At 36.9% G+C, this 24,987-nt stretch overlaps 1 protein-coding gene across 2 annotated transcripts in view; it reads left to right on the forward strand.

Annotated features, from left to right (window-relative positions):
- The window catches only part of CTDP1 (CTD phosphatase subunit 1), a 103,897-nt gene that overhangs the window by 60,293 nt on the left and 18,617 nt on the right, over positions 1–24,987 (forward strand). For both annotated transcript variants that reach the window (XM_050308567.1, XM_050308562.1), the window contains exon 12: positions 10,527–10,705. In XM_050308567.1, coding sequence (XP_050164524.1) covers positions 10,527–10,705 — 179 coding nt within the window. The remainder of the gene's footprint in view (positions 1–10,526; positions 10,706–24,987) is intronic.

Here is a 24,987-nt window from a genome sequence, read left to right on the forward strand (position 1 = left end):
AGACCAGTTACCTTAAAGTGACTTATTTTTTAATTCAGTTTATGCGTAATTGTAATCCGTCACTTCTAAGACATCTTCAAGGGAAAATGTCTTTGCTTTGGTAGTCTTCATTCTTGTCAGGCACCAGCTTCAGAACACACAGAATACAGTCACTCAGCTCTGCCCTGGTGTGAAAGTCCGTCAGCTCCCAGTGTCCTAGCTCCTGTGTCAGCATCACTAAGAAGATTTCCATTCCATATGCAACTTTTAACAGAGGTTATGAAAGGCTGCAGAACCACAGCCCCCTACTGACGTGCCAAATTCCCTGCTGCAATGAGTCACAAAATTAATAATTACATGAATGACCGTGCTGTTATAACTTTGTCATGTCTATAGTAGTGGTGTTAATTTTAGATATTGAGAGAACAGCAGTGTTACTCTGTGTTGTAGTTTTTGTATATGAGCTTGCACTTTCTCTTTGCCCAGGGTCACAGTCAGTTGTAGACAATATTCTCTGTTGCTCCTGCTAGCAAATGTGATGATACTGCTTTCTCTGAGATGAACACAGGCAGCTGCCTATCCCAGATATTTCAGTGCTCCAACATCAAACTTACTTCATCGCAGAGGTATTGAGGACTGCATATAGCTGCCATACCACGACACAGAGATCATATTAGAACCTGCATGGTATTCATCACCTTAATATTGAGCTTGTTGTAGAAAGTGACCACTCTTCAGCTGCTAGGCTTATTTTTCACTGTGTTTTGGATTGGTTTGGTTTGGGTTTTTTTTCCCCCTTAACTGCTTCCATGCCTAATTCTGGCTCTTAAGTAGGCTTGGTATGCAGGACCCTTCCACATACGTAGTGCTCATATTTCTATACTGCTTCACTTAAAAGCTGTGTGCTTGCCTGTGCAGAGTCTGTTTGCAGTCCCATTGTACAGTTGCAGTAGAAAGCATTTCAGAACTGCCATGTCTTCACTGTCGTCCCTAAATTTCTCGTAAAACCAGTTCAGAAATAGTTTTCTCTAATGCTCATCATTTGAGGTGGCTTTGTTAGCTTGAACACATCGACAAGTGTCTCTTGACTCTTGTGATAATGAAAACAAACTTATCAGGCTTACTGAAGAGGGAACTTCATGACAACTAAATAATGCTTCAGGAAGCCAGCTGATGTCTGCCAGTGCTAAGTTAAAATTAGCAAGTCATGGCAGATTCAAGCTGGCTCAACCCTCTTAGAGTGGATTTCTTCATGGTTTGAGTGAATAAATCTATACTGCACACAGCATATCTGTTTATATAGCCGTGGTTTTGAGCTAGTAAGCCCTACTGTATCCCAGTTGCTCTACATGGTGGAAGTTTTTCCTTTGCAGCTGTGATACCTGCAGAAAGCTTGCACTTGCAGGTAAATGCAGTTTTTGCCTCTCTTTTGTTCTCACCATAGTGTTTTCAATTTCACTGAGATTGTGACTTCTGAACAGCTTTATATGATGCTGAACAAGAAGTTCAGGAGTTCAAGCTCTGAAATGGAAAAAAATCTTATTTTTCTCTGAAATATGTATGTAGCTATGAATATTCAGTCTCTTTAAGTGAAGGATATGCTTTCAGTTAACCTGGGATGGTGAAACCTAGCACTGTGCTAAGAGGCTTATTAAAACATCTGATAACAAGGATTCATTGAGAGAAAGCTTTGAAACAGTTGAGGTGCAAAAAAAACGGAGGGGTTGTGTGCATATTGTGTGTATAAGAAATTTTCTATGCTTGTATATATATTCTTTTTAGGGTGATGATTACTTAGGTTCTTATATGTATTCAAGTAAAGTCCACAGTTGGGACTTATTCTATGAAGGCGATGTTTTCGGATCATGACACTGTACAGTAAGACACTGCATTTTTGGTTTCAGCATTTCAGAAGTTTACTGTTTGTCTCTGAGCTGAAGCACATTAGAGCTTCAAATGTAGTCTAAATAATCTGTAATTCAGGTTGAAGTGATTGGAAATTAGTTTAAATCAAGCTCACTCCCACTCTTGGATTTCTCATTTTAATGGAATAATCAAATGGGTTAAGCCCTAAACGCTTCTCAGAAGTTTTCAAGGATAATGTGCTAAGTGTACTTGCAGGTTTGCTGCAGTACTAACTAATGCCTTTGGGGATGACTTGAAAGAGAATATGTAGATTCGTATCCTAGTATTTTTTCATAAAAGCTGACTGTTTCTGTTTAGAAATGCGGGCTGCAAAAACCTATGTTACTTCTTATATTTAAAAAAAAAAAAGTTTTATTTTAAAACTCCTACCAGTTTAGCAGCTATTTCCAGATGAAATGGTGAGTATATGTTCAGAGCTGTCCCATTCTATTTTAAAAGCCACTTGGACAGAAAACAAGCTGCATTAATGAAGGAAACCTGTCCACACCTCTTCAAAGCTGCCTCTGTTTGTCAGAAAGAAACTAAATCAGCTAGACCAGAGGGGGAGTGAGTTTTAGCAGTAAATGACACTTTATCCTAATTTGTTACCTGGCAGTCCCATTGCTTACTAGGTTTGGGCCATCAATATGCTATCCTCTATAAAATGATCATGAAGGTGAATGCTGCAATAGATGTGTTCAGCATCCATAAATTTTTTTGTGTGTTTTATAAATGGAACTTCATGAGAGTAGATACTATTAAGAGGGCATTTGAAAATATTTTGATTTAAAAATTATTGTAAAGTGAAGTTTATGTCCAAAGAAAACTTGCTCTGAGGTAAAGATTAAGAAACTATTCAAGTAGACTAAGTATTTCTATCCTAAGTGATTCTTACCCAGATTTTATAACATAAATAATATAAAACCAAATTAGGAGCTCAGAAATTGTCTAATTCCATGATACTAACGTACTGATATCGTGCTGCCCTTAGCAGTTCATTAGCATCTTCCTACAGATGTCTCCCCTTGGCAGTGAGTTGTCAGAAAAGATCACTCAGAGCCTGGGCTCTGTGCCCTCTCAAATTGCCATGTGGCATTTTTAATAGTACGTTAAGATTTTTAACCTAATATGTCAGTGGTATTTTGCGACAGTATTTAAACAACTTGTGCAGGTGTTCTTTCATTAGCAAATTAGATTAATTTGTGTTCAAAAAAATCTAGACTGTGCATGTCTCTTGCTAGATCTCTAGGAATAAGAAGGAAGTTATGACAACTTCTGGGAAAACTGTTCCTCCAGACAGACTGGCAGTTCTTAGTCTTGCAAAATTCTAAGACAAACCTGTTCCTTGCTGCATTTCAGCAAAATATATTTTACTTTAAGTATAAAAAATAGCTTTGAGAACAAAAAGTGTGATACTGCCTTGTTTTAGGACAAGGTTGAGCAGTACTACTGTAGACTGTTATGAATTTTTAACTTATTGCTGGAAAGGTTTACGAGGTGAGAGCTGTACTGATGCGTGCATGCATGCAGCAAGCTGAAATCCCTGAATTGTCAACGTATATTAAACAAAAAGGGAATAGGTATGGATACTTCTAGTCTTTACCAGTCTTTGTTGGCTAGGAAAAATTAGTGATATTAGTCTTTGTAAAAAAGGTAATTTTTCTGCATTAAAGTTCATGAGAGGTATATAAAAATTTTCTCCTTCCTCCTTTTCCTTCCATCTGAGTTTCTGTACATTAGTATTCTATTTGTATAGCATCAACAGACTCTCTGGGTATTTGAGTCTCTGGATATTTAGATAGTGCTTATCTCTACAAAAAGTATGTAACAGAATTTGAGTGCAACAGGCTGTTATCTGGGGATTCAGTCACTGCCTTCTTCAAGGTGAAATCAGGAGGTGAAAATCATGCCTGAGGTGAAATCAGGACTCTTAGTAGTGTGTAGCACTTGAACTTGAGCATGCAGCTTGAGTTCCTGTTACATTTCCAGTTTTTTGGGTTTGTTTTCTGAGATTTGCAGGTACTTTTAACAAAACTTCTTCAAGCCGTTGTTTGAGTTTCTTGTTGCAGTCTTCCACTACTCAGGTTGTGGCTACACATTTAATAGAGATGCTTATCTGAAGTCTATTTCCAGCAGTTTATTCCTGCTGTTATGTACTTTTATGACTTGTGTGTTAGGGTAGACGTAAAATGAAGTGGAACAGGGAAGTGGTGCAGCTAAGTAATAACCCGGCTTTAAAAAGGAGTTGAAAGTAACGAAGCTGCTGCTGTCACTGAGAGGTTGCTTGAGTCTAGCAGCAGGATGTTTAAAGGATCGATCCTTCTACCTTCTTGCTTCTGTTCATCTCACAGGCCCAGGAAACCCTGTAGTTAAATTTAAACCTACTTATTTGTTGAAGGTATACTCGCTCATATTTCTGCTTGATGGTGGGCAGTGTTACACAGGGGAGAAGAAAAAAGCCTTTGGATAAATCTAACTAAATTCATTTTCCCTTTCGGTGCTCAGTTATTGTCATGTAATTTCAATGTTCCTGTTCTGGTTCTCTGAGAAAAAACAAATTAAAAGCTTTGAATTTGTGGAAATAAGGCTAAATTCCAGCATGCAACTTTCCCTTTTTTTTTAATTCATAGTCTTGATGTTTTTATTTCCATTATCATTAAAGTATCAGCTCTTCAGAGATCAGAAAGGAATGTTTAAAGTTTTAATGTTTGATTGCCTGTCCTAATAGAAAAAGCCATGCTGTAGTAAAACTCTTGCTTAGAACCCCACCAAGATCCAAACTAGTGTTTTCTATAAAAAAATGCACCCTTTCAATCTCATGGCAACTCATTTAATGACAGTGACAAGAGTTTAGCATCTGTCAACAACAGCATGAGTGTTTAAAAGGACAGAGGCGGACCATTCCCAAAGGTGCATAGTGGCAGGGCGGGAGGCAGCAGGCACAAATTGCAACATGGATTACTTTGACTGTATATAATGGAAAAATCCTTTCATCTCAAGGGTAATCAAACTTTGGTTTGATTTCCCAGGTTTCCTAGAGAGTGGTCCTAGATCTTCATACTTGAAGATACTCAAACCACTCCTGGAGAAAGCCTTGAGTAACCTTATAGAAGTGGTCTGGCTTCAAGCAGGGAAGTAGATCAGGTGACCTTCAGAAGTGTCTTCCAACTTAAATTATTCTATGATTCTAGGTATTTATAGACTAATTGAGTTTGTTTTTTAGAAAAAGCAAAATTAATATTCTGCATAGTGAAAATGCTGAGCACTCAAATGCTTTCCATTTCCTTCAAACTTGAAAGTAATTGAGCATGTTTACAAGACAAATCCTGTGATTTTTCAGCAAGGAAACGGATACTGAAGAATGTTCAGTTCGTGACTGAGTATATAGATGTATAGCTTTTTTTCTGACCAGCTTTTGTTTCAGCAGAATGCATTTTAATTTAAATGTAGTCATCCAGGACATAAAAACCAATCTCTTAAATAAATTATATGTGAAATAAATCTCACAGAAGCTTTTTTCCTAAGGTTTGGTAATATTTCTTAAACTGATTACAGCTGTTGTTTTCCAGTCTGTCAGAGTAGGTATAATGACACTGCCAGATTTGGTATCCCAACTTGAAGCATACCTTTATCAAATTCAGGGTAGTACAAAGATAGTTTTCAGTGTATGGATATTTAAATAGAGGGAAAATACTTTTTTTAAATTATGAACAGGACTAGGTTTTCTGATTTCAGTGATTTATCACCTGCCCAGATGAGCCAGTGGCAATTGTGATAGAGAACAGTGAAAAATGCATTTGAAGTGTTTGAGACAAAGGGGTGTTGAAGAATGTGCATAAATGCATATTATGTTACTATAAACGTCAGAAATTTGAAAGGAGGAAAAATGTTTTAGTGCCAGAGAAAAATAATAAATGGAACAGAATGTGAAAGGCAAGTTCTTCTGAGGTTACTCGGAAGAAATTGGACTAAGTTACATCACACATTCTCCCTTAAATTTTATGTACTGAGGGACAACTTAACCTAATTCAGGCAGTTTGTCCTTCCAGTGACATCTTTGTATAAGAAAATGTCTTGTTCCAAAGTAACTTAAATTCAGCCCAAATATCTTAATACAGACTATGTGTATTGTAGGAAAGTTTAATTGTTCACTTGCATTATGTCACATCATCACCTCTTAAAAGCATGCTAAAATACCTTCTAGCTGTTTTGAAGACAGAGATGGTAGTATCTTGCTCCTCAGTTAACTGTACCTAAACATTTGGGTAGTAAAACTATACCTATAAAAGCTTTTCAATTCATGAAAAATTCATGAGGAAAAAATGAAAAGTTTGCATATACATAAGAAAAAATTAGCCTCAAAGGTTAGTTAAAAATTATTTCCATATTTGGAAAAAACATTCATGATCTCAAACTACAGGGGGTTCTTTTCTGTCCGGTAAGGTCATGGTGCAGCCCATAGTTGTTTATAGCTATGAAAGAGACCTGAAAAGCAGTTTGCTGCTGAGGAGGCAGTGCTATCAGCAGAGGATTGCTTCCCTGCAAAGAACCTTAGGACAAACCTTTTCAAACTACTTGCTTTTTGTCTTACCTAAAGGCAGAACTTCTCATAAGTAATGGTTAGTAACAGACTAAAAACACATTCTTTCTTTGAAGGGTGGCTGTAGATCATCCTCTTACGCTCTGGCCTTTAACTTAAGTAGTTGGAGCCTTTTCTGGAATTTTGGGATGGATATTTTCAGCAGTCTAAATTGAAGAATCATTGCATTGAGCAGCCAGGGAGCTCTTATTTCTGCTAAGCTGTCATTATCTTAGAAATGCTGCAACCGGAGAAGCAGAGGACTCCCTACTTGCTGTCTCCAGTGGGCTCAGGCTCTCTCTCCTTACCATCCCCTCCATAAGCTGGTCTACAGACAAGGCAGAGTTGAAATGCTGTCCTTGTTTTTCAGTGATTCCTGTCAAGTCTATCCTCCTGGATGGTGAACAGCTGTATTGTGGCCATAGGTATTGTGATAATTTTTACTTTATCTTGGATTTCACCATTTTAAAAAAATTACAGTGTAGATTTACAGGTCTGTTACTATTTAATGACCTTTTGGCAGAGGATTTCTTTTGAAAACAGAATAAAGGAAAGGAAGATTAGAGTTATGGATGGCTTTATAATCAGATAAAGCCATAGCTTCCAGGCTGCAGCAGTGTGACTGACTTAGGAAAGCTCTGGAGAAATCGTGTATTGTCGCCCTTGAGACATTTTCTCATTAAAGATTTTGGATTAAAAAGTTGGTGTGAATCTTACAATTAGAAACTGTCAGTACATGTGAATTTAATTGGTATTTCACAAATTGTTAGTTAGGAATGGGCTTTTTTCCTAGTTCCAACGTCAGTAAGTGTTACTAATTTAATTGAAGACAGCAATTTTCATTATACTGATAATCATAAAATCATAGAATGGTTTGGGTTGGAAGGGACTTAAAGATCATCTAGTTCCAACCTCCCTGCCATGGGCAAGGACACCTCTCACTAGACCAGGATGCTCAAAGCCCCATCTGGTCTGGCCTTGAACACTTCCAGGGATGGTATATCCACAACTTCCCTGGGCAACCACTTTCAGTGTTTCATCACCCTCACAGTAAAGAATATCTTCCTAGTAAGTAATCTAAATCTATCCTGCTTCAGATTAAAGCCATTCCCCCTTGTCCTATAGTAGTGTTAATGTTTTAGAAGGACTGCCTGCCTAGAGTCCTTAAGTCAGCACTTGAGGCACCCTAATTACCAAGGAAGGACTGCCCCTCATGTTTCTTTTAGCAGTTTAAAGTTCTGGCCATAGAACTTGTTAATGTTCATAAGAATGGTTATGAATTTTCTACTCAAATCTAGGGATTTATTTCTAGGTGGGAAATTCAAAGTTTCTCAGAACTTTTCAATGGCGTTCTTTGAAGAATCAGGTCTCAATCATGAGCAAGGGTACAGGATCATTATTAGTGTTGCATTTTAGTAATAATATTGGTATGTAACCTCTAAGTGACATTTTATTTCATTCTAGTCAAAGTGTTAACTGCAACAGTAAAACCCAAATGTAGTGAATTATACCGCTGTAGTCATGGTTACCATACCTTTTCATTTGCAAAAGTTAAGTGGTCAAATTAATACAGGCAATGAGTTTGGTTTTCTTTCCTGCAGTATCTGCCTTTTAGGAACACGCTGTTATGCCCAGGGCTGCAATTAAAATGTGTGCAGGCGTTGTAGTCAGTGCTGTCAGCAGTATTGTGAACTCCAGCTATTGAGGCTGTATTGCCACTGCTCATTTCCCAGCAGGGTCTCAGTGCAGCCTCCAGGAACTGCAGTGGGACCTCCTCTAAGTAACTTGCACATGGTGGTTTTTAAATTGCTGTTTTTCAAATTTGAGCATAGCAACTATGCTCAGCATCGAGTGAAGGCTTAAAGCTTTTTCTTCTCACATAATTGCTTTTCATCCTAAAACTGGTAGGTCATTACCAAGAGCTGCTAATATTTCTATATGCAGTTTGATAAAAGTAGATTAAAACAATTCCAGACCACAAGTGCCAGGAAGCACAAGTTACAGGTTTGGTTTTGCTCTCATTCTAAAGGCCTGATTTTCAGTATAACTCAGATATCTGTTCACTGCCTAAACTAAAAAATATGGTTAATGCCCCTTCACAGGTAAAAGGCAATTACCTCCCACTCAAAAATATACCACAAGAAAAGCAAGATGTATATCATATAATGTATATAATATTTTTATATAAACTTTTTCTTTATACTTACAGTTTGTGATACGCATTAAAAGAAATCAGTAGTGGTCATGTTTATGATGTAGGTATATCATCCAGAACAGGAACACTGAGAGTCAGACTGAGGTAACTGAAAGAGCATTAAAGGAAATACAGTAGCAGATAAAGCTACTGAAATTTGAATTCATGCACAAAACACCTGTTTGCCTTTTTTAGTCTTGTATTTGTTTACAGAGCACCCACTTACTCACTAATTGGATGGAGCTGGTGGTCTGTTGGCTTTTATATTTAGTAACTGCCAAGAGAGCATCATGGTCCCTGGTAACAAACACAGCAGCATTTTAAAGTATCTCAAAAGAGTATGTTGAGGTAACACTTTTAAATGAAGATACCTGTCATTACTGGTGTACTTGAGTGTACACCTGATTTTCATTTCAAACTTATTTTTATTACCTTATATGCTGTGGGGGGAATATAAGGTACTGAAATGTAGAAACCTTTTGGCAAATTCAGATGGCAGATTATAGTAGTTTTTTTCAGGTTTGTCCTAAGATGCAATGTATTCAACTCAATCTCAAATCCATGCTCAGGACATGCAGGTTTCATGCTGAAATGGATCTGATTTGTAGCTGTGCAATACTAGTTCAATTATTTCCATTACTAACAATGAGCAGTCATTTTTGTAGCAGTAGAAACAGACCTAAAGAACTCTTTGTAAATACTTGGGGGTTTTTTTCTGGTTTTCCCTTACACTGTGTCTCACCTAAAAAAATCCAATGCGCAGGCTGGAAGGTGTAAAGACCTTCCCCGGATCTTCTCTCGTGAAGACTGGCCATTATTTTATTATATTTATTTCCCTTAATTTAAATGATCAGTGGGAGCAAGGGTCTTTTTGGAAAGACTGTGGTGGGGGCAGAAATGTGTGTATCTTCTGTGCAGAACTGGAGCACAAACTTTACAACTGTTTATCAAACCTGTTCCTTTTTGTAGAATTTTCCTTAATTCCAGTAAAGAATTGTTTCAGACTGTTGTACCACTTTGAAGAGAGGTCATTGTCCTGTTGCTAAAGTAGCTTCTCAGTTCTATTAAAACTTGTATTTTAAAGTACTTGCTAGTTGAAAAACAAGAATTGAAGTTTATTCACACCTCCTTTTCTTTTTCTAATATGCCATTTGCATTACTGCTTATGTAATTGCTACTTTCAGAAAACATAAGGCATCATTATAGGTTTCTCTCATTTCCATAAATACTGTACCCAACATTGCAGTAACTCATCTTTATAACAAATTTGAGGTTGCTCATGACAGTTTCTTTTTTGGCATTTTCTTGGAGTCTTTGATTCATTTTGAATGTGTAAACTCAGCTTCTAGAGTAAAAACATTTTCCTGCTGATAGATTTGCCCTTATTAATTAGCACAAACAGACAATCTGTTTAAAATGGGGTTGGTCCATTGTTTCATTTATACTGTATTACTTTGAAGTTGTTTATGCATCAAGGAATACCTGTAAATGTAAGAATACTTACTAGAGATTTTAATATGCCCAAATGATTCTATATGTTATGATAATATAAAGTGTATGTAATAGAAAATATGCATCAATATGTTACAATAGTGTAAAACATCTATCCCTTTAATTTCAAAAGACAGCACTCCTTTTATAATAGTCTTGTGTTACTATATCATGTATGTGAGTGTACGTGTATTTATCTTAAGCTAAGCATAAACTGAATATATTCAATTTGAACAGAATATTGCCAGAGTTGTTACAAGGGGAAGGCCAAGGAAAGTTGAAGCATATTCTTAATGATTATTAAAGAGCAACCCAATTATGAAAGATTGATACAGAGTAGTTTGTTAGAAGATACAGTGACTCTCTACTCTTTGGCAGGTGGATGACATCTTAGGAGAAGGCAGTGACGAAAGTGATAGTGAAAAAAAAAAGCCAGAAGAGGAAGATGAAAAAGCTCAAACTAGTGCAACAGAAACTCTAGGAAGGAAAGCAGATCAGAGACCTGGATCATCATCATCATCATCAAGTGAAAGAAGCTTAACAGGCAGTATACCCAGGTATGAATTTTTCAAATATAAGAAGAAGCATTAATGTTTTGTTGTGTTTGGACACTATTCAGCATGCTTTTCAACAGTCCAGTCTGTTGTTAACCTCTGTATGGAAGTAACTTTTTCTTGTAAGTCTGAAATTGTCATGCTTATTTCTGCAATGCTTTGCAATTGATTTAAGGAAGTCATCTTAGTAAATGTATGTTGAGAACCAACCTGTTCAGAAAGAACTGAAGTCTTGTCAACTGTGCTTATTTTAAAGTAGTCTTGATCCCTTGTCAGATATAGGACCGTGTCCTCTGCAGTGTTACTTTAAGTAAAATAAAGCATGGTTTTGGTTTTTTTCATCCTAAATTTTTGAGATACTTTTATATGGGTCATTGATAACAATGAAGTTCTTGAGATGCTTCTGTACTCAGAAAGAAATTTAACCTTGCTAGTCTTTTCTTCAAAATTGATTTTAGTGTCCCAGCATTGACTGTTGAATGATGTCTATCAACCAATTTGCTAGTGAACTAGAACTTAATAAAGTAAGTGCTTCTTTTATTTTGTTAATGAATGGTTCTGAATTTACAACCTGTTAATAGTTCTTAAGCCTAGCAATTTAGAATAAGGTGAAGATTATAGCATTTTTGATTTAGAATTGCTGGAATCATCATCCCATACCACAAGGTGCTGAAAGTGCAAACATGACTCAGATGTGTGTTGTATTCCTTTCTGCTCTCTAACCAAACTCTGTTCCCACCCATAAGAATTTAAACTCTAATAGTTTTTCCTTAATGAGGATAATATAAGTAGTAGGACTTAAGTGACTTATTTACATTATTTTAACTTTTCTGAGCTTTATTCTAACACACAAAGAAGGTATGAGAAAAACTGAAAAAACTGCCCCAGAATGCTATATATAAAGATTTATGAGGAGATTTTGATTGGGGTAGCAGTGTTTCTGTGTGTCAGGGGTTTATTGGAGAAGGAGCTACATGGGAAGCTTGCACAGCCTTTTGGTTTATCGTGGATCTTTCTGATGATTGTTCTTGAGAAAAAAACAGTCTAAAAGGTATGAGAATTTGTCTCAAATGGATAGAAGAAAAATTCTCCGAAATGAAGTTTGGAAGAGGAAAGGCAAGCAGGTGGTGAATGTTTTTAGAATATAATTTGAAGCAGCAAGTCATGGTGGTGGCATGTCACTGCTAATTCATGACAGTATTACTGTCATGTTTCATTGTGTAGAAAATGCATCAATTTCTATAAAGCAAAGGGCAAAAAGAATCCTGTTAAGGAATATTGCTAAATACTATTTTCTATGTATGGTGTAAAAAGATAAAGCAAGTACCTTTGTGATTAATTTGTATTCTATATACAGGACAGATTTTAAATAAGCTTGGCAACACTTCTTCACTCAGAAACTATGTAGATATAGTAGTGTTATTCCTGGGATAAAATCTTTGAGCAGCTTCTTAAGTGACTTTTCTATTTCTAACCTCTTAAGAGTTTCCTTGTCAGTTTGTTAAATTGCATCCAGGATTGAGCCTGAATGGCATGCTGAAAAACATACAAAGTGCTGGTTCAGATGCTAACCCAGTGTCTACTAGGCAGGAAATTCTGCTTGATAAGAAAAGAGCCAGTCATCCCAATTACATTTTACGTTTGAAGCTTTAAATTTATGTTTTCATGGTCAGTCAGTGTTGTATCTACTAAAGAGATACCGTACAAGAAGGGTAATGTAAGAACAATCTCTGAAAAACAAAAGATGAACGAGAGAAAAAGAGTCCAGATACGATCCAGTACTCCTGTGTTCTGGTTCAGCTTATTCCTAGCAGAGATGAGGTCTGCAGAAGCTGTAGGTTTCTGGTAAGCATTGTTCATTGCACCTCTCCAGTGGTTACTGACACTGGAACCACAGCACTTCCAAGACAGAATCTAGCACTTAAGTTTAATGTTAGTCTTCAGTCTTGAAATCTACAGAATACCTTGATCATTTCTCTGATTGGGGCCACTTCTGAAAAAAAGTAATCTTTGGGAAAACTTATATCTACGAGGGGAGGGGAAATGCAGTATTTTTCCTACATCCTTTGCTAGTTGGTAATAACGGAAAATTGAACTCAGAGCCTCAGAAGTCCCTCAACTGTCTTTTCTGTGCCCATTTACTAGACTTTTAAAAGGAACGGTGATATTTTGATTCCCAAGTGTTTTCTTTCAAATATAATGGTACTTCCTTACAACAGTCAGTCTTCTAGAAGACAGAAATTATAGTTTTCTTTCTTCTTAGTGACAGAAAAAACTGCTGCAAACTCCTGTGCAAAGTTTTGTTGATGACATCTTTCATCCTAATTGAACCAGTACATTCACTGTCACTGTAACTTTATTCCAGTTCCCAGTCTTTAGAAACTCTGTTTTGAGGATCTTGGGACTTCAATTTTTACAGCTCAATGCTTCCCAGGCTGTCAGACGTGCATTGTTACAGTCTGGGATTTTATTCAAAAACAATTTCAGTGACAAACTATTCAAACCATATTAAGGAACTAAGTGGTATATGGCCAAAGGCTTATTGAAAGTACATTTAATAGCTAGCAGCACATCTCAAATATGGCTGATAAAATAATTGTAGAAATTGAAGCATTCTTCCAAAGAATGATGGTTCATCTGTTTCCTTGCCCAAGCAACTCATTGCATTGTTTCACAAGTAAAGCTGTAGTGTTATTACGCTGTATAGTCTTTCAGAATTCCTCTCTAGATGATGTGAGTATACTGTTGTTTTGATATAGGAAAGCTGAAGATCTAAATTTAGAAATATTGATCTTTTAAACTCATCCTTTCCTGCTTCCTATATCACTTGTTGCATCAGCATCATCAAGTAATCTGTCTGGTAAAGCACTTCTGTGTAAGGTCACCCTAGAAAAAAATACATTCTGTGAAGTTAATTTTAAGAATTAAATCTTTCTCTTGGAGTAGATTTTATTTAAGGGGACACTCAGTGATGGGTAACGCAAAATGAAAGGGGATCAGAATTTCTGTATGTGGTCAGTGCTTGGATGTTCAAGAAAACATTAGCCTTCATTCCATAGTGAACAAAAAAAAGATAAACAATTATTTACTGTTGCTGAAGAAAATTCAACTTTATTTTGCTCTCATTGGTTTAGCTTCTGCCAAGTAATTGAGTTTGAATCTCTGTGATATGTGGTTATTCTAAACCACTCATGTTTCTGGAGCATTAGAGTTTTACCATGCATAATAGTGAGGCACTTCTGAAAATCTCCAGTTCCAACTCCCTGTATAAGAACAGGAGATTATTACAGGGTTTAAGATCTCTGCATAGAGTTAAGATTGCTGGAAAACTATAGGAAGCAAATACAGCCCATTTATTGATTTTGACAATGAGATAATGAATCCCAAATCAATCAAAGTATGTTTGATAGGAGCAGCAGCTCGTTGTTGTTCCTTGAATGTAATTTGGTAAATAAATGTAGACTTCCTACTCAAATATTGCATTTTAATGAGCATCTCCCTCCATTTTAGTGAGATCCAGTATGTCTCCTTAACAAAGGAGGAAACCCACTAAGCCTTTGAAGAGAATTTATAATTATTGAGTAGGGGAAAAAACAAACCTAAACTCTAAAAAATTAGAGATCCTTGACAGGCAACCACCTCCTCTCCCAGTTGTGGGAAAGGCTGGTTTGCCCGAAGAATTTGCAGTGATAAGTGATATTTGTCAGCTTAAAGATACTTCCCTGGAAACAACTTTTCTTAAGGTGGAGCAAGTAAAAGAAGCTCAGTATAGATGCTGTGATGTCTCCGATTTTATAAATTATTACACTTTTGAAGATTCAAGTTTACTTCACAGAGAGCAGCCCAAGTTTGTCTCTCATGATTAATCTGTTCCTGTCTAATTCAACATTCTAAATTAAGCATCTGGGAGAAGAAAACATGCTTCAGGTAATAACACAATGTGGTCAATATTTTTATACATAACGGAACAAAATTCTGACTGGATTTTTTTGCCCCAATTGGTTGCCACAATTACTTTTTTCTTGGGTTTAAAACTTAACTTATATAGGGAGTAAAACACCTAGACTGGCCAGTGTGTTTCAAGCCTGTACAGTACTCTTGTGAAGAGTTTAAAAGGCTATTCAAAGGGGTATTTTGAGGCATTAAGAACTGAAACTCCCACCCACTTCATTTTTTCATAACTATTGATTGCATTTAACTTCCAAACTGGAAATTTTTGTTCTTTCCTTTTGGAATAAATTTTTCTTGGTATAACAACTGTTTTCATAGTATAGCAAGTTAGGAGCATGTTTAAATCACTGGATTTCTTACATTTCTAACAGTTTTGAAGTAAATGCCTTCCTTGATGTCGTCCACATAAGCAATTAAAAAATTATTGCAGTTTCAGTTAGGTTTTTTCCCGGAAGCAGTGGTGAAACACTACCGACTGAAATCCATGATCAGCTTCTAAAGACAAGCACTCCTGTTGGCAGCACATCTTGCTGTTTTCACATAAGTCGGCTGTTCTGCAAAATTTTAATGTCATTTCTGTTTGGAAGTGATTTTGATGAAAACTCTAAAATGGAAGAGGACTCTGGGCATGCAAGGCATAATTTGCTTCTGTACTTAAATATCATTATTGAATTAGAGTCCACTGTAAACGTTAAATGTAAGTTTTCATTTAGGAATGTTTTTACTTGAAAGTTCTTGTGTTACCCAAAATTTCCACGTGAGAAAATCAATACTGGGATTATAAAAGCTTTAAACCATTTTAATTAATGTTTTTTCTCTAAAGGTGATTTTTTTTAAGTGTCTATTCCCAAGTACTCTGCCCCCTGTGCTACATTGAATCAACAACTTCCTTTCACTATTTGTCAGCTAGAAAAGTGTAGATCCAGGTTCTAGAGGATTGAATAAATGGAAACAGAAAAAAAAAACCTACCTCAGAAGGCATTGTTAGATCCTTATTATTAAACCATAAAATCAAAAACACTCAGGAAATGAGTGTTTGTATTTGATGCTTTGCGTTTTCTCTTAACATGGTAATATTTTTGAGTTTATGTATATACATTTTCTCATAAAGAAAATTTGATGTTGAAGTATCTTTACTGTATCTCTCCGCTTTTTCACCCCACTTATTCACACTGTTTCACTTGTGTGTTAGAATCAGCATATATTTTCAGAGTATTCCTAATTATTTAGGGTTGTAATGAAATGCTTATGGTTATAAAATGTAACTGCTGATGTGCATACTGTTGTCTTATAAAAACATATTGTAGTGGTGTGAGGAGGTAGCAAAGAGCAACTGCATAATTATTAAACTACAGCCTGGTAAAGGTTTTGTGGGGTTTTCTTTTCATGTGGGGTAAATACTTAAAATACTTATCCAACCCACACTTTTTGCTGTTGTACCAAGTAGAAATCACAGCGCTGTAGCACCTACAAGCCTATTAAATTCAAGGTCCTTTTAGACTTACTTAGATTAAAAGAGCTAAAAAGCAGACTAGGCAGAATGAAGGCATTGGCAAGTGGTAAGCTGTTGTGGTGGAAGGCATTTGTCTTTGTAGAAATGGTCTTTTGGTAAAAATTTTAAAAGGTGGGATCAGTAGCATTAAGTTGCCTGACACTACCTTTTTGCATAACTCCATTTTACTGGCATGTAACTTTGCCAGACAAACTGTTAGAGCTAAAATACTCTCAGACTTGCTGTGTGCTTTACACTTCATTGCTTTTCAAAGAATTAAGTAAAAAAGTTTCAGCCATTTAAGCTGGGGGGGACAAAGTTTAATATGAAAGGAGGAAAAAAAAAAACAACAAACCATACTAGCTTTGCTGTATTGAAAAAAAAAAAAAGGGGGTGTGCATGGCTTGGTAACTCTTGATTCTGGAGTGTTGGATCTCAGTTGATAGATTCTTTATGTATGAAAGTTGTGCCTTTTTTAGGCCCTCTTGAAAATTGTCCGGACGTGGCAAAGTTCCAGGTATTGTGTTTCTCCCAGCAGTTTGTTCAGCACATTTTAGCCCATCCCCATTTTATGTGATTAGTAAAGTAGTAACAAGTATTTCCTGCTAGAGAAACTATAAAAATTCTTTAATCCAGAATATTTAGGATTCTAAAGGTAAAGAGCTGTCCTGCAAAGCAGGCGTCCTTTAGCTGCAGTCTTTGATACGGTTAGGATCTGACTAGTGACCACCTTCAAAGGTTTGCTACAGTTGCTTTAGTCAACTCAGGTGCATCCCATCCACACTTAACCACGTTTTTTTAATCTGTAAGAGCACTATTTCTTTTGACAATTGGTTCTTTTGTTTCATATATACTGCTTAGGTAGATTCTCAGATTTTTGTCTCTGTCTCTCAAATTCCTGGTAAAATGGTCACACTCCAAATATATTTATTTCCAAACCAGTCATTCTGTCCCCGCGTCTCCTCAGAGGAAAAAGTAGTTTGGAGAGATATTTTGTTTCAATGATTTTGAGTGTCTGCATCTGCTAAGGTAAATCCATCCTTTGGTCCTTGTGTTTGTTGTAAAGTACAAAAGAATGTTTTTAAGAGGAAGCTGTGGAAAGGATATTTATACTTGAAAAGTGTATTTACAGACTATGCTTTGTTTCATTTGAGTAGCTTTTTTCATGAAAAGTAGATTTGATTGAAGTGAAATAACTGCCAAAGCTCTTAAGTGATTCTTTCCCTGTAGCAATCTTTATCATAAAGTTTCACTAAATACTGGGGAGTTATTCAGAGTGTGTCTTTACTCATTGATCTGTGGAGCTTTAACTGAAACCTGAAAATTAAGTGGATTTTTAATCAGAAAAGTTTAACAGTATTAGAAAGTGCAGGTGTCAAGAGAACAAACTCAACTGTTACAACTCATACTGGATGCATTTTATAACTATCAGTGGAGAATTATAGGAGGAATTGGAAGCTGGAAATATTACTATTAAAATTGCATCTATTTGCCAGCATCACCCCACTTATTATCTTTAGGTTAGATTTCTCTTTTCCTAAAGATGCAAATCATAGCATTCTTATGCTGTGGCAAATAATATTATAAATAATATTATAAATAATGGGTTGTGCTTCATTTACAAGTGAGAGTAACATGGCAGTTTGCTAAACCAGTCGTTCTTTTGAAGGACTATTTGAAGACTTTTACAATAGAGAAAATAACCATTGGAATGGTTATGACAGTGCAGGTCCTATAACAGTGTGACTAGAAGATGGGAAGCTTTGCCTCCTCATTAATGAGGTTAAGCATCATTGGGTTTTCTTGTAAAATGCTAAGTTATTCTGTAATTAATTTAAAAGTATTACAGAATATAGATTTAAGCTCAGTGGCAAGAGAAACTACTTGCTTTTTCTCTTCTGGTTATTAGAGCAAAATGGGAGATTCATTGTGACTTCTGCCCTGAGGAAGCTGTTAGCTGCAGGCAGTGCTTGTCTGTGTGTTTTCTCAGAGGGGAAAGGACAGGACAAAGGGTTGGTTTTTTGCCTCCGCCATATTAAGACATCTTGTTAGAGTAAAATTACTTTTCATGTCTGCAGGAACCAGAAGAGCTGTGAGGCCTGTTTTTTACTCATGGCCCAGAAAGTGTTACTATGTTGACCACTTGCTGTTCTTCAGTGTCTCTTCATATCAGTAGTTATCAGTTATCTTCTGTTCAAGAGTAGTATTGTTACAAGCAAGTCATTTAGTCAAGCAAGGGAAAAGGAGTGTTTCGTGTGGGGAGGGACTACACAATTCTGATTTTTTTTCAGCTTAAAAAAGCTACTAGAGTTTATCTGGGGCTTAACATTTTGCTCTCCAGCAAGGTTTGCCAGGCTTACTGAACAGGGTTAAGAGTATGAGGGATCCCACTAACTCCTGAGGTCACTGTGCTGTCCCTTTCCTGGGTCAGACAGTATTCAGCCTTTGGCTATTTATAGAGTATTGTTCACTTCTGTTTAAAATCTGCTTTTGTTCTGGAGGTTTTTTCTTACCTGAGCAGAAAGGAGTACAAGGAACACACAGACTTGGTCAAAGTCATGAGGGATTCTCTCTTTAGGTCTACGTTTCAGGTTACTTAAGGGGTTAAATATGTATTTCTATGCCTGGTTTATAGACACAGCTCCCTCAATGAAAATGTTGAAGGATCTTACAGCTTTACATTCACATTATATTTTGAAAATTATATACACTGAGAAATTCAGAAGTTGTCTGAATTTAGGCAAAATAGATGCATAGAGAAATTGCTTTGAAAATACTTTTTTGTAAAAGGTTTAAGGTAATAATGCTACATGTTATTTCAGAGCTACTTTACTGATTAAGTTGTCTTTTCTTAACATTTCAAGAAATCTTGCCTTTAAGATTGAATCATCCAGCTCTTTTATACAAAACATTTGAAATTATATTCGCAAAATAAATATTTTACTCATTTGCCATGTCTGAATTGGCTAACGTTCACCTTTTTGGGTGCATTGGAGGCGTTGTAATGCTTCATAGATTGCTTTTCACAAAGGACTCAAAATTCCATTGCTGTGGAAGGATTATACCTAATTTGCTCTGCTTTGTTCTGTATAGTCTTCCTAGGAAGTTTTTATTAATAGAAAGGTCTCTGTAGATTTTTCTGTGCCAAAAATGTGATTTTCAAGTTTTTTCTCAATATTAAATTTAGTTAAATCTCCATTCTGCTGTAATGAATGCCCTTTAAAACTAGAGGTTGTATTTTTTTCGTCCTTCTCCAAAGCTATGAGGTGTATCTATGGCATGTTATGCCGTATAACTTTAAACCATATGGAAATGTCAGATTGAAAAATGTGCGTATAAGAGTTACATCAGGGTTTTGCAGCATTGGTGTGTCTGTAGAAGGTGAAGATGCAGAGAAGTTCTACACACTTTTAAACCCACAGAGGGGTTGAAAGATGCTGAAAGTTACTGGTAGGTGCATGTGGTCTGAGGAATATAAATATGTGGTGCTGTTTTCAATATGGTATTTTATTTGACAGTAGAGGAAAAAAAGTCAGATATGCCTGACTAAATTGTTTGTTACATTGAAAGTTACATTTCTATTTTAAAAAGAAAAAAAGTTTCTACAAGTGGAAGGGTGTCTGGGAGATCTGACACAAAGGAGGATAATGCTGTTAGAAAGGGAGGCTGACATTACATTTTAGAAAAACTGATTGGAGTTCTCTAATACAAGTAAATAACCTCAAAATTACCAACTCAGTGAAAAATAATTTTCTTCTTCATTTGTTATATGCTCTCTGAATGAGAGGACTTTTCCCCAGAGGGATTTTTAAGATAAAATCTATACCAATTTGTTAGGTTTTTAAAGAGAAGTGATCTTTACTATTTTACACCTCCACACCTGCTCTCTGTATCCTTCACTCTTAGCTTTTGTGTTTAGTTTGCTGCTGCTGCTATGGTAAAGAAATTTTGGGGTTTTTTTACTAATTTAAAGGAATTAAGCTTTATGATCTCATATAGAAAAGTTCATGTCTAAAAGCTCATAAATCATGAAGTATAGTTTGAACTACTGTGGCTGTTTAGGAAGCAAAATTAGCAAAAGTATAAAAAAAATGGATATATTATTTATTACAGATTTCTTCAGAGATAAATCAGAGAGGAAACTATAGTACATGTGATGGGAAATGTTTGAAAGCAGTTATGGGAAATGAAGTTCCTGTGTATATAGTATGTACTCAGCCCTCGGCAGAGAAGCAAATGGTGATGGTGAGCGTGCCTCTGGTACTGAGAGGTTGTGTCTCCATTCATGTTTTAGCCCAGGTCAGGAATGCACTTTTGAAGCAAAACTTTGGTGTGCCTCCCTAAGGGGTCTTGGAGTTCATAATTTCCTTAGGTCAGTATAAGCTGGGGTTTAACTCCACTTGCCAGCCACTAATGCACCTTCAATCTGCAGAATGAGCTGAGGGCTTGTCTGGGGTAAAACCCTCTTTCTGCATTTAATCAACTGTATGGCCCACGTGCATAAATGCCAGATGTATTTTCTCAGTACATACAGTGTCAACAGGGCAATAGTAGAAAAATCACTGGAATTATTCTGTTTAAAGTTCTATACACTTACAGGGTTCAATTCCTTTTTTAATCACTTTTGAGTCTCATATCTAGACAGTGAACACAATTTTGTAGTTATTTCTTGATCCCTTAAACGTTGGGACATTGCAGTACACTGCTTTATTTTAAAATTTCAAGTGGTAAATTACTTAAATTATAAGCGTGACACTGATGAATGGCAAAATCAGCTATATAAGCAAATGAATGCATGGCTTAGGTTTTTTATAAAAGCACTTAAGTAGATGAGTCATTCGTATCTTCCAGCTTGTTAATGAATTTAATGGCCTAAATTTTCAAGCTGTTACTAAAAATATACCTACTATAACTTCAGCTAAGTTGCAGACTAAATTACAGTTGTGTTTCCAGCTGCTAATTAGTTTTGTTGGTAAACTATGTGCATGTGGTTGTCAAGAAAACTAAGAAAAATACTTGAGAAAATGAATCTCAATATTCAGTGTGTTTGGAGAAAGAAGTTATTGCAGTTCACCTACTGAAGTCTCCTCTGCAATTTTATAGTTGGCTTTACTCCTGTAATGTTGTCTGTAAGACTCCAGTGTCATCCAATTACACTGAAAAATTATGATTTATATTAGAAAGTCTTTTCTTGACTGTGTGTATGAATTGTATTTACAGCGTGCAAAAAGACTTAAAGGTGAATAGCTGCAATAACTAAAATTCAGTTCTCCTGTTTAGGATGCTTACCTAGGAAAGCAAGCAGCCCAACAGGTTAATTATCTCTAGTGTGCACAAACACATTTTCTTACACACTCGGGGAGAACTTAACAGGCAGTTTGTACCATCTTCAGTTTTAGATATGTGAGCTGCTGCAGCATTGAGAAAATCAGAAAATTGAATGTATGATTCACTTATTCACTCTGCTCTCTGTAGAGCCTTAGTCATGAATTACCAGTGTTTTCAATGGTATAGTGTTGTGTGTTCTTGCTTGAAGTTGTGTTTTGTCCACATACAAAAATGTAGGCACGTCCAGATGAACAGAAGGAATGCTTCAGTTAGAAAGCAAGCCTCTTGAACTCTGTAGATTTTGTCCAGAAACCTCAAGTAGCCCCTGAGAAGTTTTTCCTTTACAGAATTTTGCAAGGAAGCCCCATCCCAAATTCAGAATGAGACAGATGAGACTCTGGAAACCCTTCCAGCTGCAGGAAGCTGTTCTTATTTTCTTGTTTTTCTATTGTCTTCTGGTATCATGAGTTGTCAGGGAGGAAGAGATTCAAATTTCCAGCAGATTTGCAAAGATAGATCTCTTAATATCTTGTCTTTGTAATGTATAGCACAGGTTTGTTCAGCTGTGGGCCTTTTTTGTCTGTGAGAGCCGATGCATCAGTCTGTGACACACTAGAGACTATGTAGTGATTGATTATGACTGGCATAGCCAGACCTGTGAAGAATGTAATGGATGGGTTTGAGTTGTATTTGAGGCAATAGAGGATGAAAATGATGGGAAAAGTAGATCTCATTATAGCAAGACATCTAACTGTCTGCCCATCTCCATGCTCTGGTGCTGGAGTGGTGGAGGCAGGACCAGCATGCTGTTGTTTTTTCCAAAAGTTTTGGAATATATTTGGGTGAAAGATGGGGAGAACAGGCAAGGGAGGGAGAGTGCCAGAGGTGAGTACTGTCTCCTCAAGTTCCAGCCCTCAGGTGGGTGCCCAGGTGCTCAGCACTGGGAGTAGCTCCCATAACAGGTGAGATGAATGATTTCATATCTCTGCAAGTCTGTTCTAGCATTTGTTCTGCATCAGGCTCTTCATGTGATAGTAGAATTTCTGGTGTTTGATGACAATCCTGTGTACGACAGGATTTCTTAAAAGAGCTAGAGAGGCAATGCTGTAGTGCTGCAGTTTTTAGTATCTCCAAGGATGAAGCCTCAGTAAGGTCTTTGAGACAGTGCTTAATCACCATCACAGTGAGAAACTGTTTCCTGATGTCCAGAGGGGACCTCCCATATTTTAGTTTGTGCCTGTTGCCTCTTGTCCTGTCACTGGGCACCACTGAGAAGAGCCTGGCTTTATTTTCTTTACACTGTCCCTTCAGGATTTTGTACATGTTGACGCACCCCTACATCAGCAGTGTCTATGAGGCTTTTGTAAGAGATGGCGCCAAAGGCCTTAGTATTCTCTACTTTCCCTTATTTACCAAGCCAGTCACTTCATCATAGAAATTTATCAGGTAGGCCAAACAGTTTCCTCTTGGTGAAGCCATGCTGACCACTCCTGATCACCTTATCCTTCATGTGACTGGAAATAGTTTCTCAGATCAGCTGCTCCTTCATCTTCTCAGGGCCTGAAGTGATACTGACGTGCCTTGTAGTTCCCTTGATCCTGCTGCTTTTAGAGATGGGAGTGACAATTGCATTCCTCCAGTCATCAGGCACCTCCCAATCACCATAATCACTTAAAGACTGAGAGTGGTCTCACAATGACATCACCCACTCCCCTCAGCTCTCAGTTATTCATTTATGATAAGATCCAGCAGAGCACCTTTCCTCACTGGCGTCTCTGTTGGTTGAGTTCAGTGCTGTGCAGTGCTGTAGAAGGAAGGCTGAGGCCATGCTGTGCAATGAAGGAGGGAACATGGAGTAAATATTTGAGCAATGTAGCTAAGAGCTAAATACATACTTATAGACACTGAAATGCTTAAGTTGAGCTAGTATAGTACAAATTCAGGTCTGACACCGCCAAGATGCACAATTGCCACCTGGGCAGTTTCTTTTGGGTAGCTTATAAAGCCCTCAGAACTGAGGTGAGTCCATGCAACACAAGTGGAATGTTTCCAGTGTGCTATCTCTGGAGGGCCTATTTTGAGGTGTGTTTTCCTTTATTCCACTGCTTTTGCACCCATCTGAGAACATTCTCTGGAGCTGCAGTAACATAAATCTGAGTCTTGCAGTGCCCTAGCTTCTACCAGTGGATCTAAATTTTGCTTGATGTCTCTTGGACTGTGCTCCCGCTGGACCTGATAATGCTTGATTTGCCTGAGTTTTCTATTGTCAGGGATAACCCAGCTTATCCTGTGATGTTGATCTGATCTTTGTATATCTTGCTGGAAGGAAGGGGATGGAAGTGACTCTCCCCACAGAGTCTGGCTGCTCCTGTTTTGTACAGCTGTAAAACTAAGGAGCATTTCTTTGTAAGAATAGTTTTCTGGTAAAAATATTTGATCAATAGCAGCCAGTTATTAAAAGCTGTTCCCAATAAAAATAGCTTTCACTAGGTGCTATTGACGTATTGCATTCAAGTGTGGAAGAAAGAAGAGGAAAGAATGTCATGTTCTCCTTAGTAGAAAGGCTCATCTTCTGAAAGAGGTCAACAACAGTGACACAAACTTTCTCAAGCCTTGATAGTTTTCCTTCAGTCTACCAATTAAAATGTCTTTGATATTTGCTGTCACCTCTTGCAGAGTTTTAGCATTTCTAATTTTTTTTACATTAAAAACAACCCTTCAAACTATTACCATTGCCTATTTTTGTGAAGTTCTCCTTCCAGCTCCTCATGTATTTAATCTCCTTCACTGTTCATAAAGGAAGATATGAGCTTTAATGTGATGCTTTATTTGCAGAAGCTGAGGACACAAGTGTAATTTATAAGAGATGAATATCAGAGTGTAATGTCTATGACATCCATGTTACTTATCAAGGAATACTTTTTTCTTTCCAGCAAGCGCTTTGCAATGTTTTTTTGAGCTGGGGATCCCTTACGTTTCATCACTTTCCAATTTGTACATGGTTGGATGTCTTGGCAAAAAGGCAGGTTTCTCTTGTGATGATGGAGAGTTTAAATTAGAAAAAAAGGCACAAGAAGAAGAAAGGAAGATAAAAATTTTAGGGAAACTAATAGAAAATATGTGAAGTGCTGGGGATGGTAGCTTGATGTAAGGAGCCAGGTAGTTCTGGAGGGATCAGAGGGAAGAGAACCCAGCAAAATCAAATTCTGAAGACATTTGAGAGGAAAATAGACTCTTGTAAATCAAAATTATGTACTTTGTTTGTAAAGCACCACATAGCTTGTATGGCAGAGTCATGACTGGAGTTTCTTCCTGCTGTGGTGCACTCTTTCTATGAGTAGTTACAACCCTTTCAGGGATAATGGAATGATTGCATTTTCTTTTAGGTATGTCTTTCAGTGGCTCCCAAGTTGGAGGAAGAAAAGTTTGAGTCATACTCTTTAAATTTCTTAAGAGTTTAAGTACAGAAGTGCCTGTCTTAGATATTCAGTCAGTTAGTCTTGCTGATAGTGTT

The sequence above is a fragment of the Myiozetetes cayanensis genome, unplaced genomic scaffold (genome assembly GCF_022539395.1).
Source record: "Myiozetetes cayanensis isolate MyiCay16 unplaced genomic scaffold, myiCay2020 scf1, whole genome shotgun sequence".
Classification (NCBI taxonomy): Eukaryota; Metazoa; Chordata; class Aves; order Passeriformes; family Tyrannidae; genus Myiozetetes; species Myiozetetes cayanensis.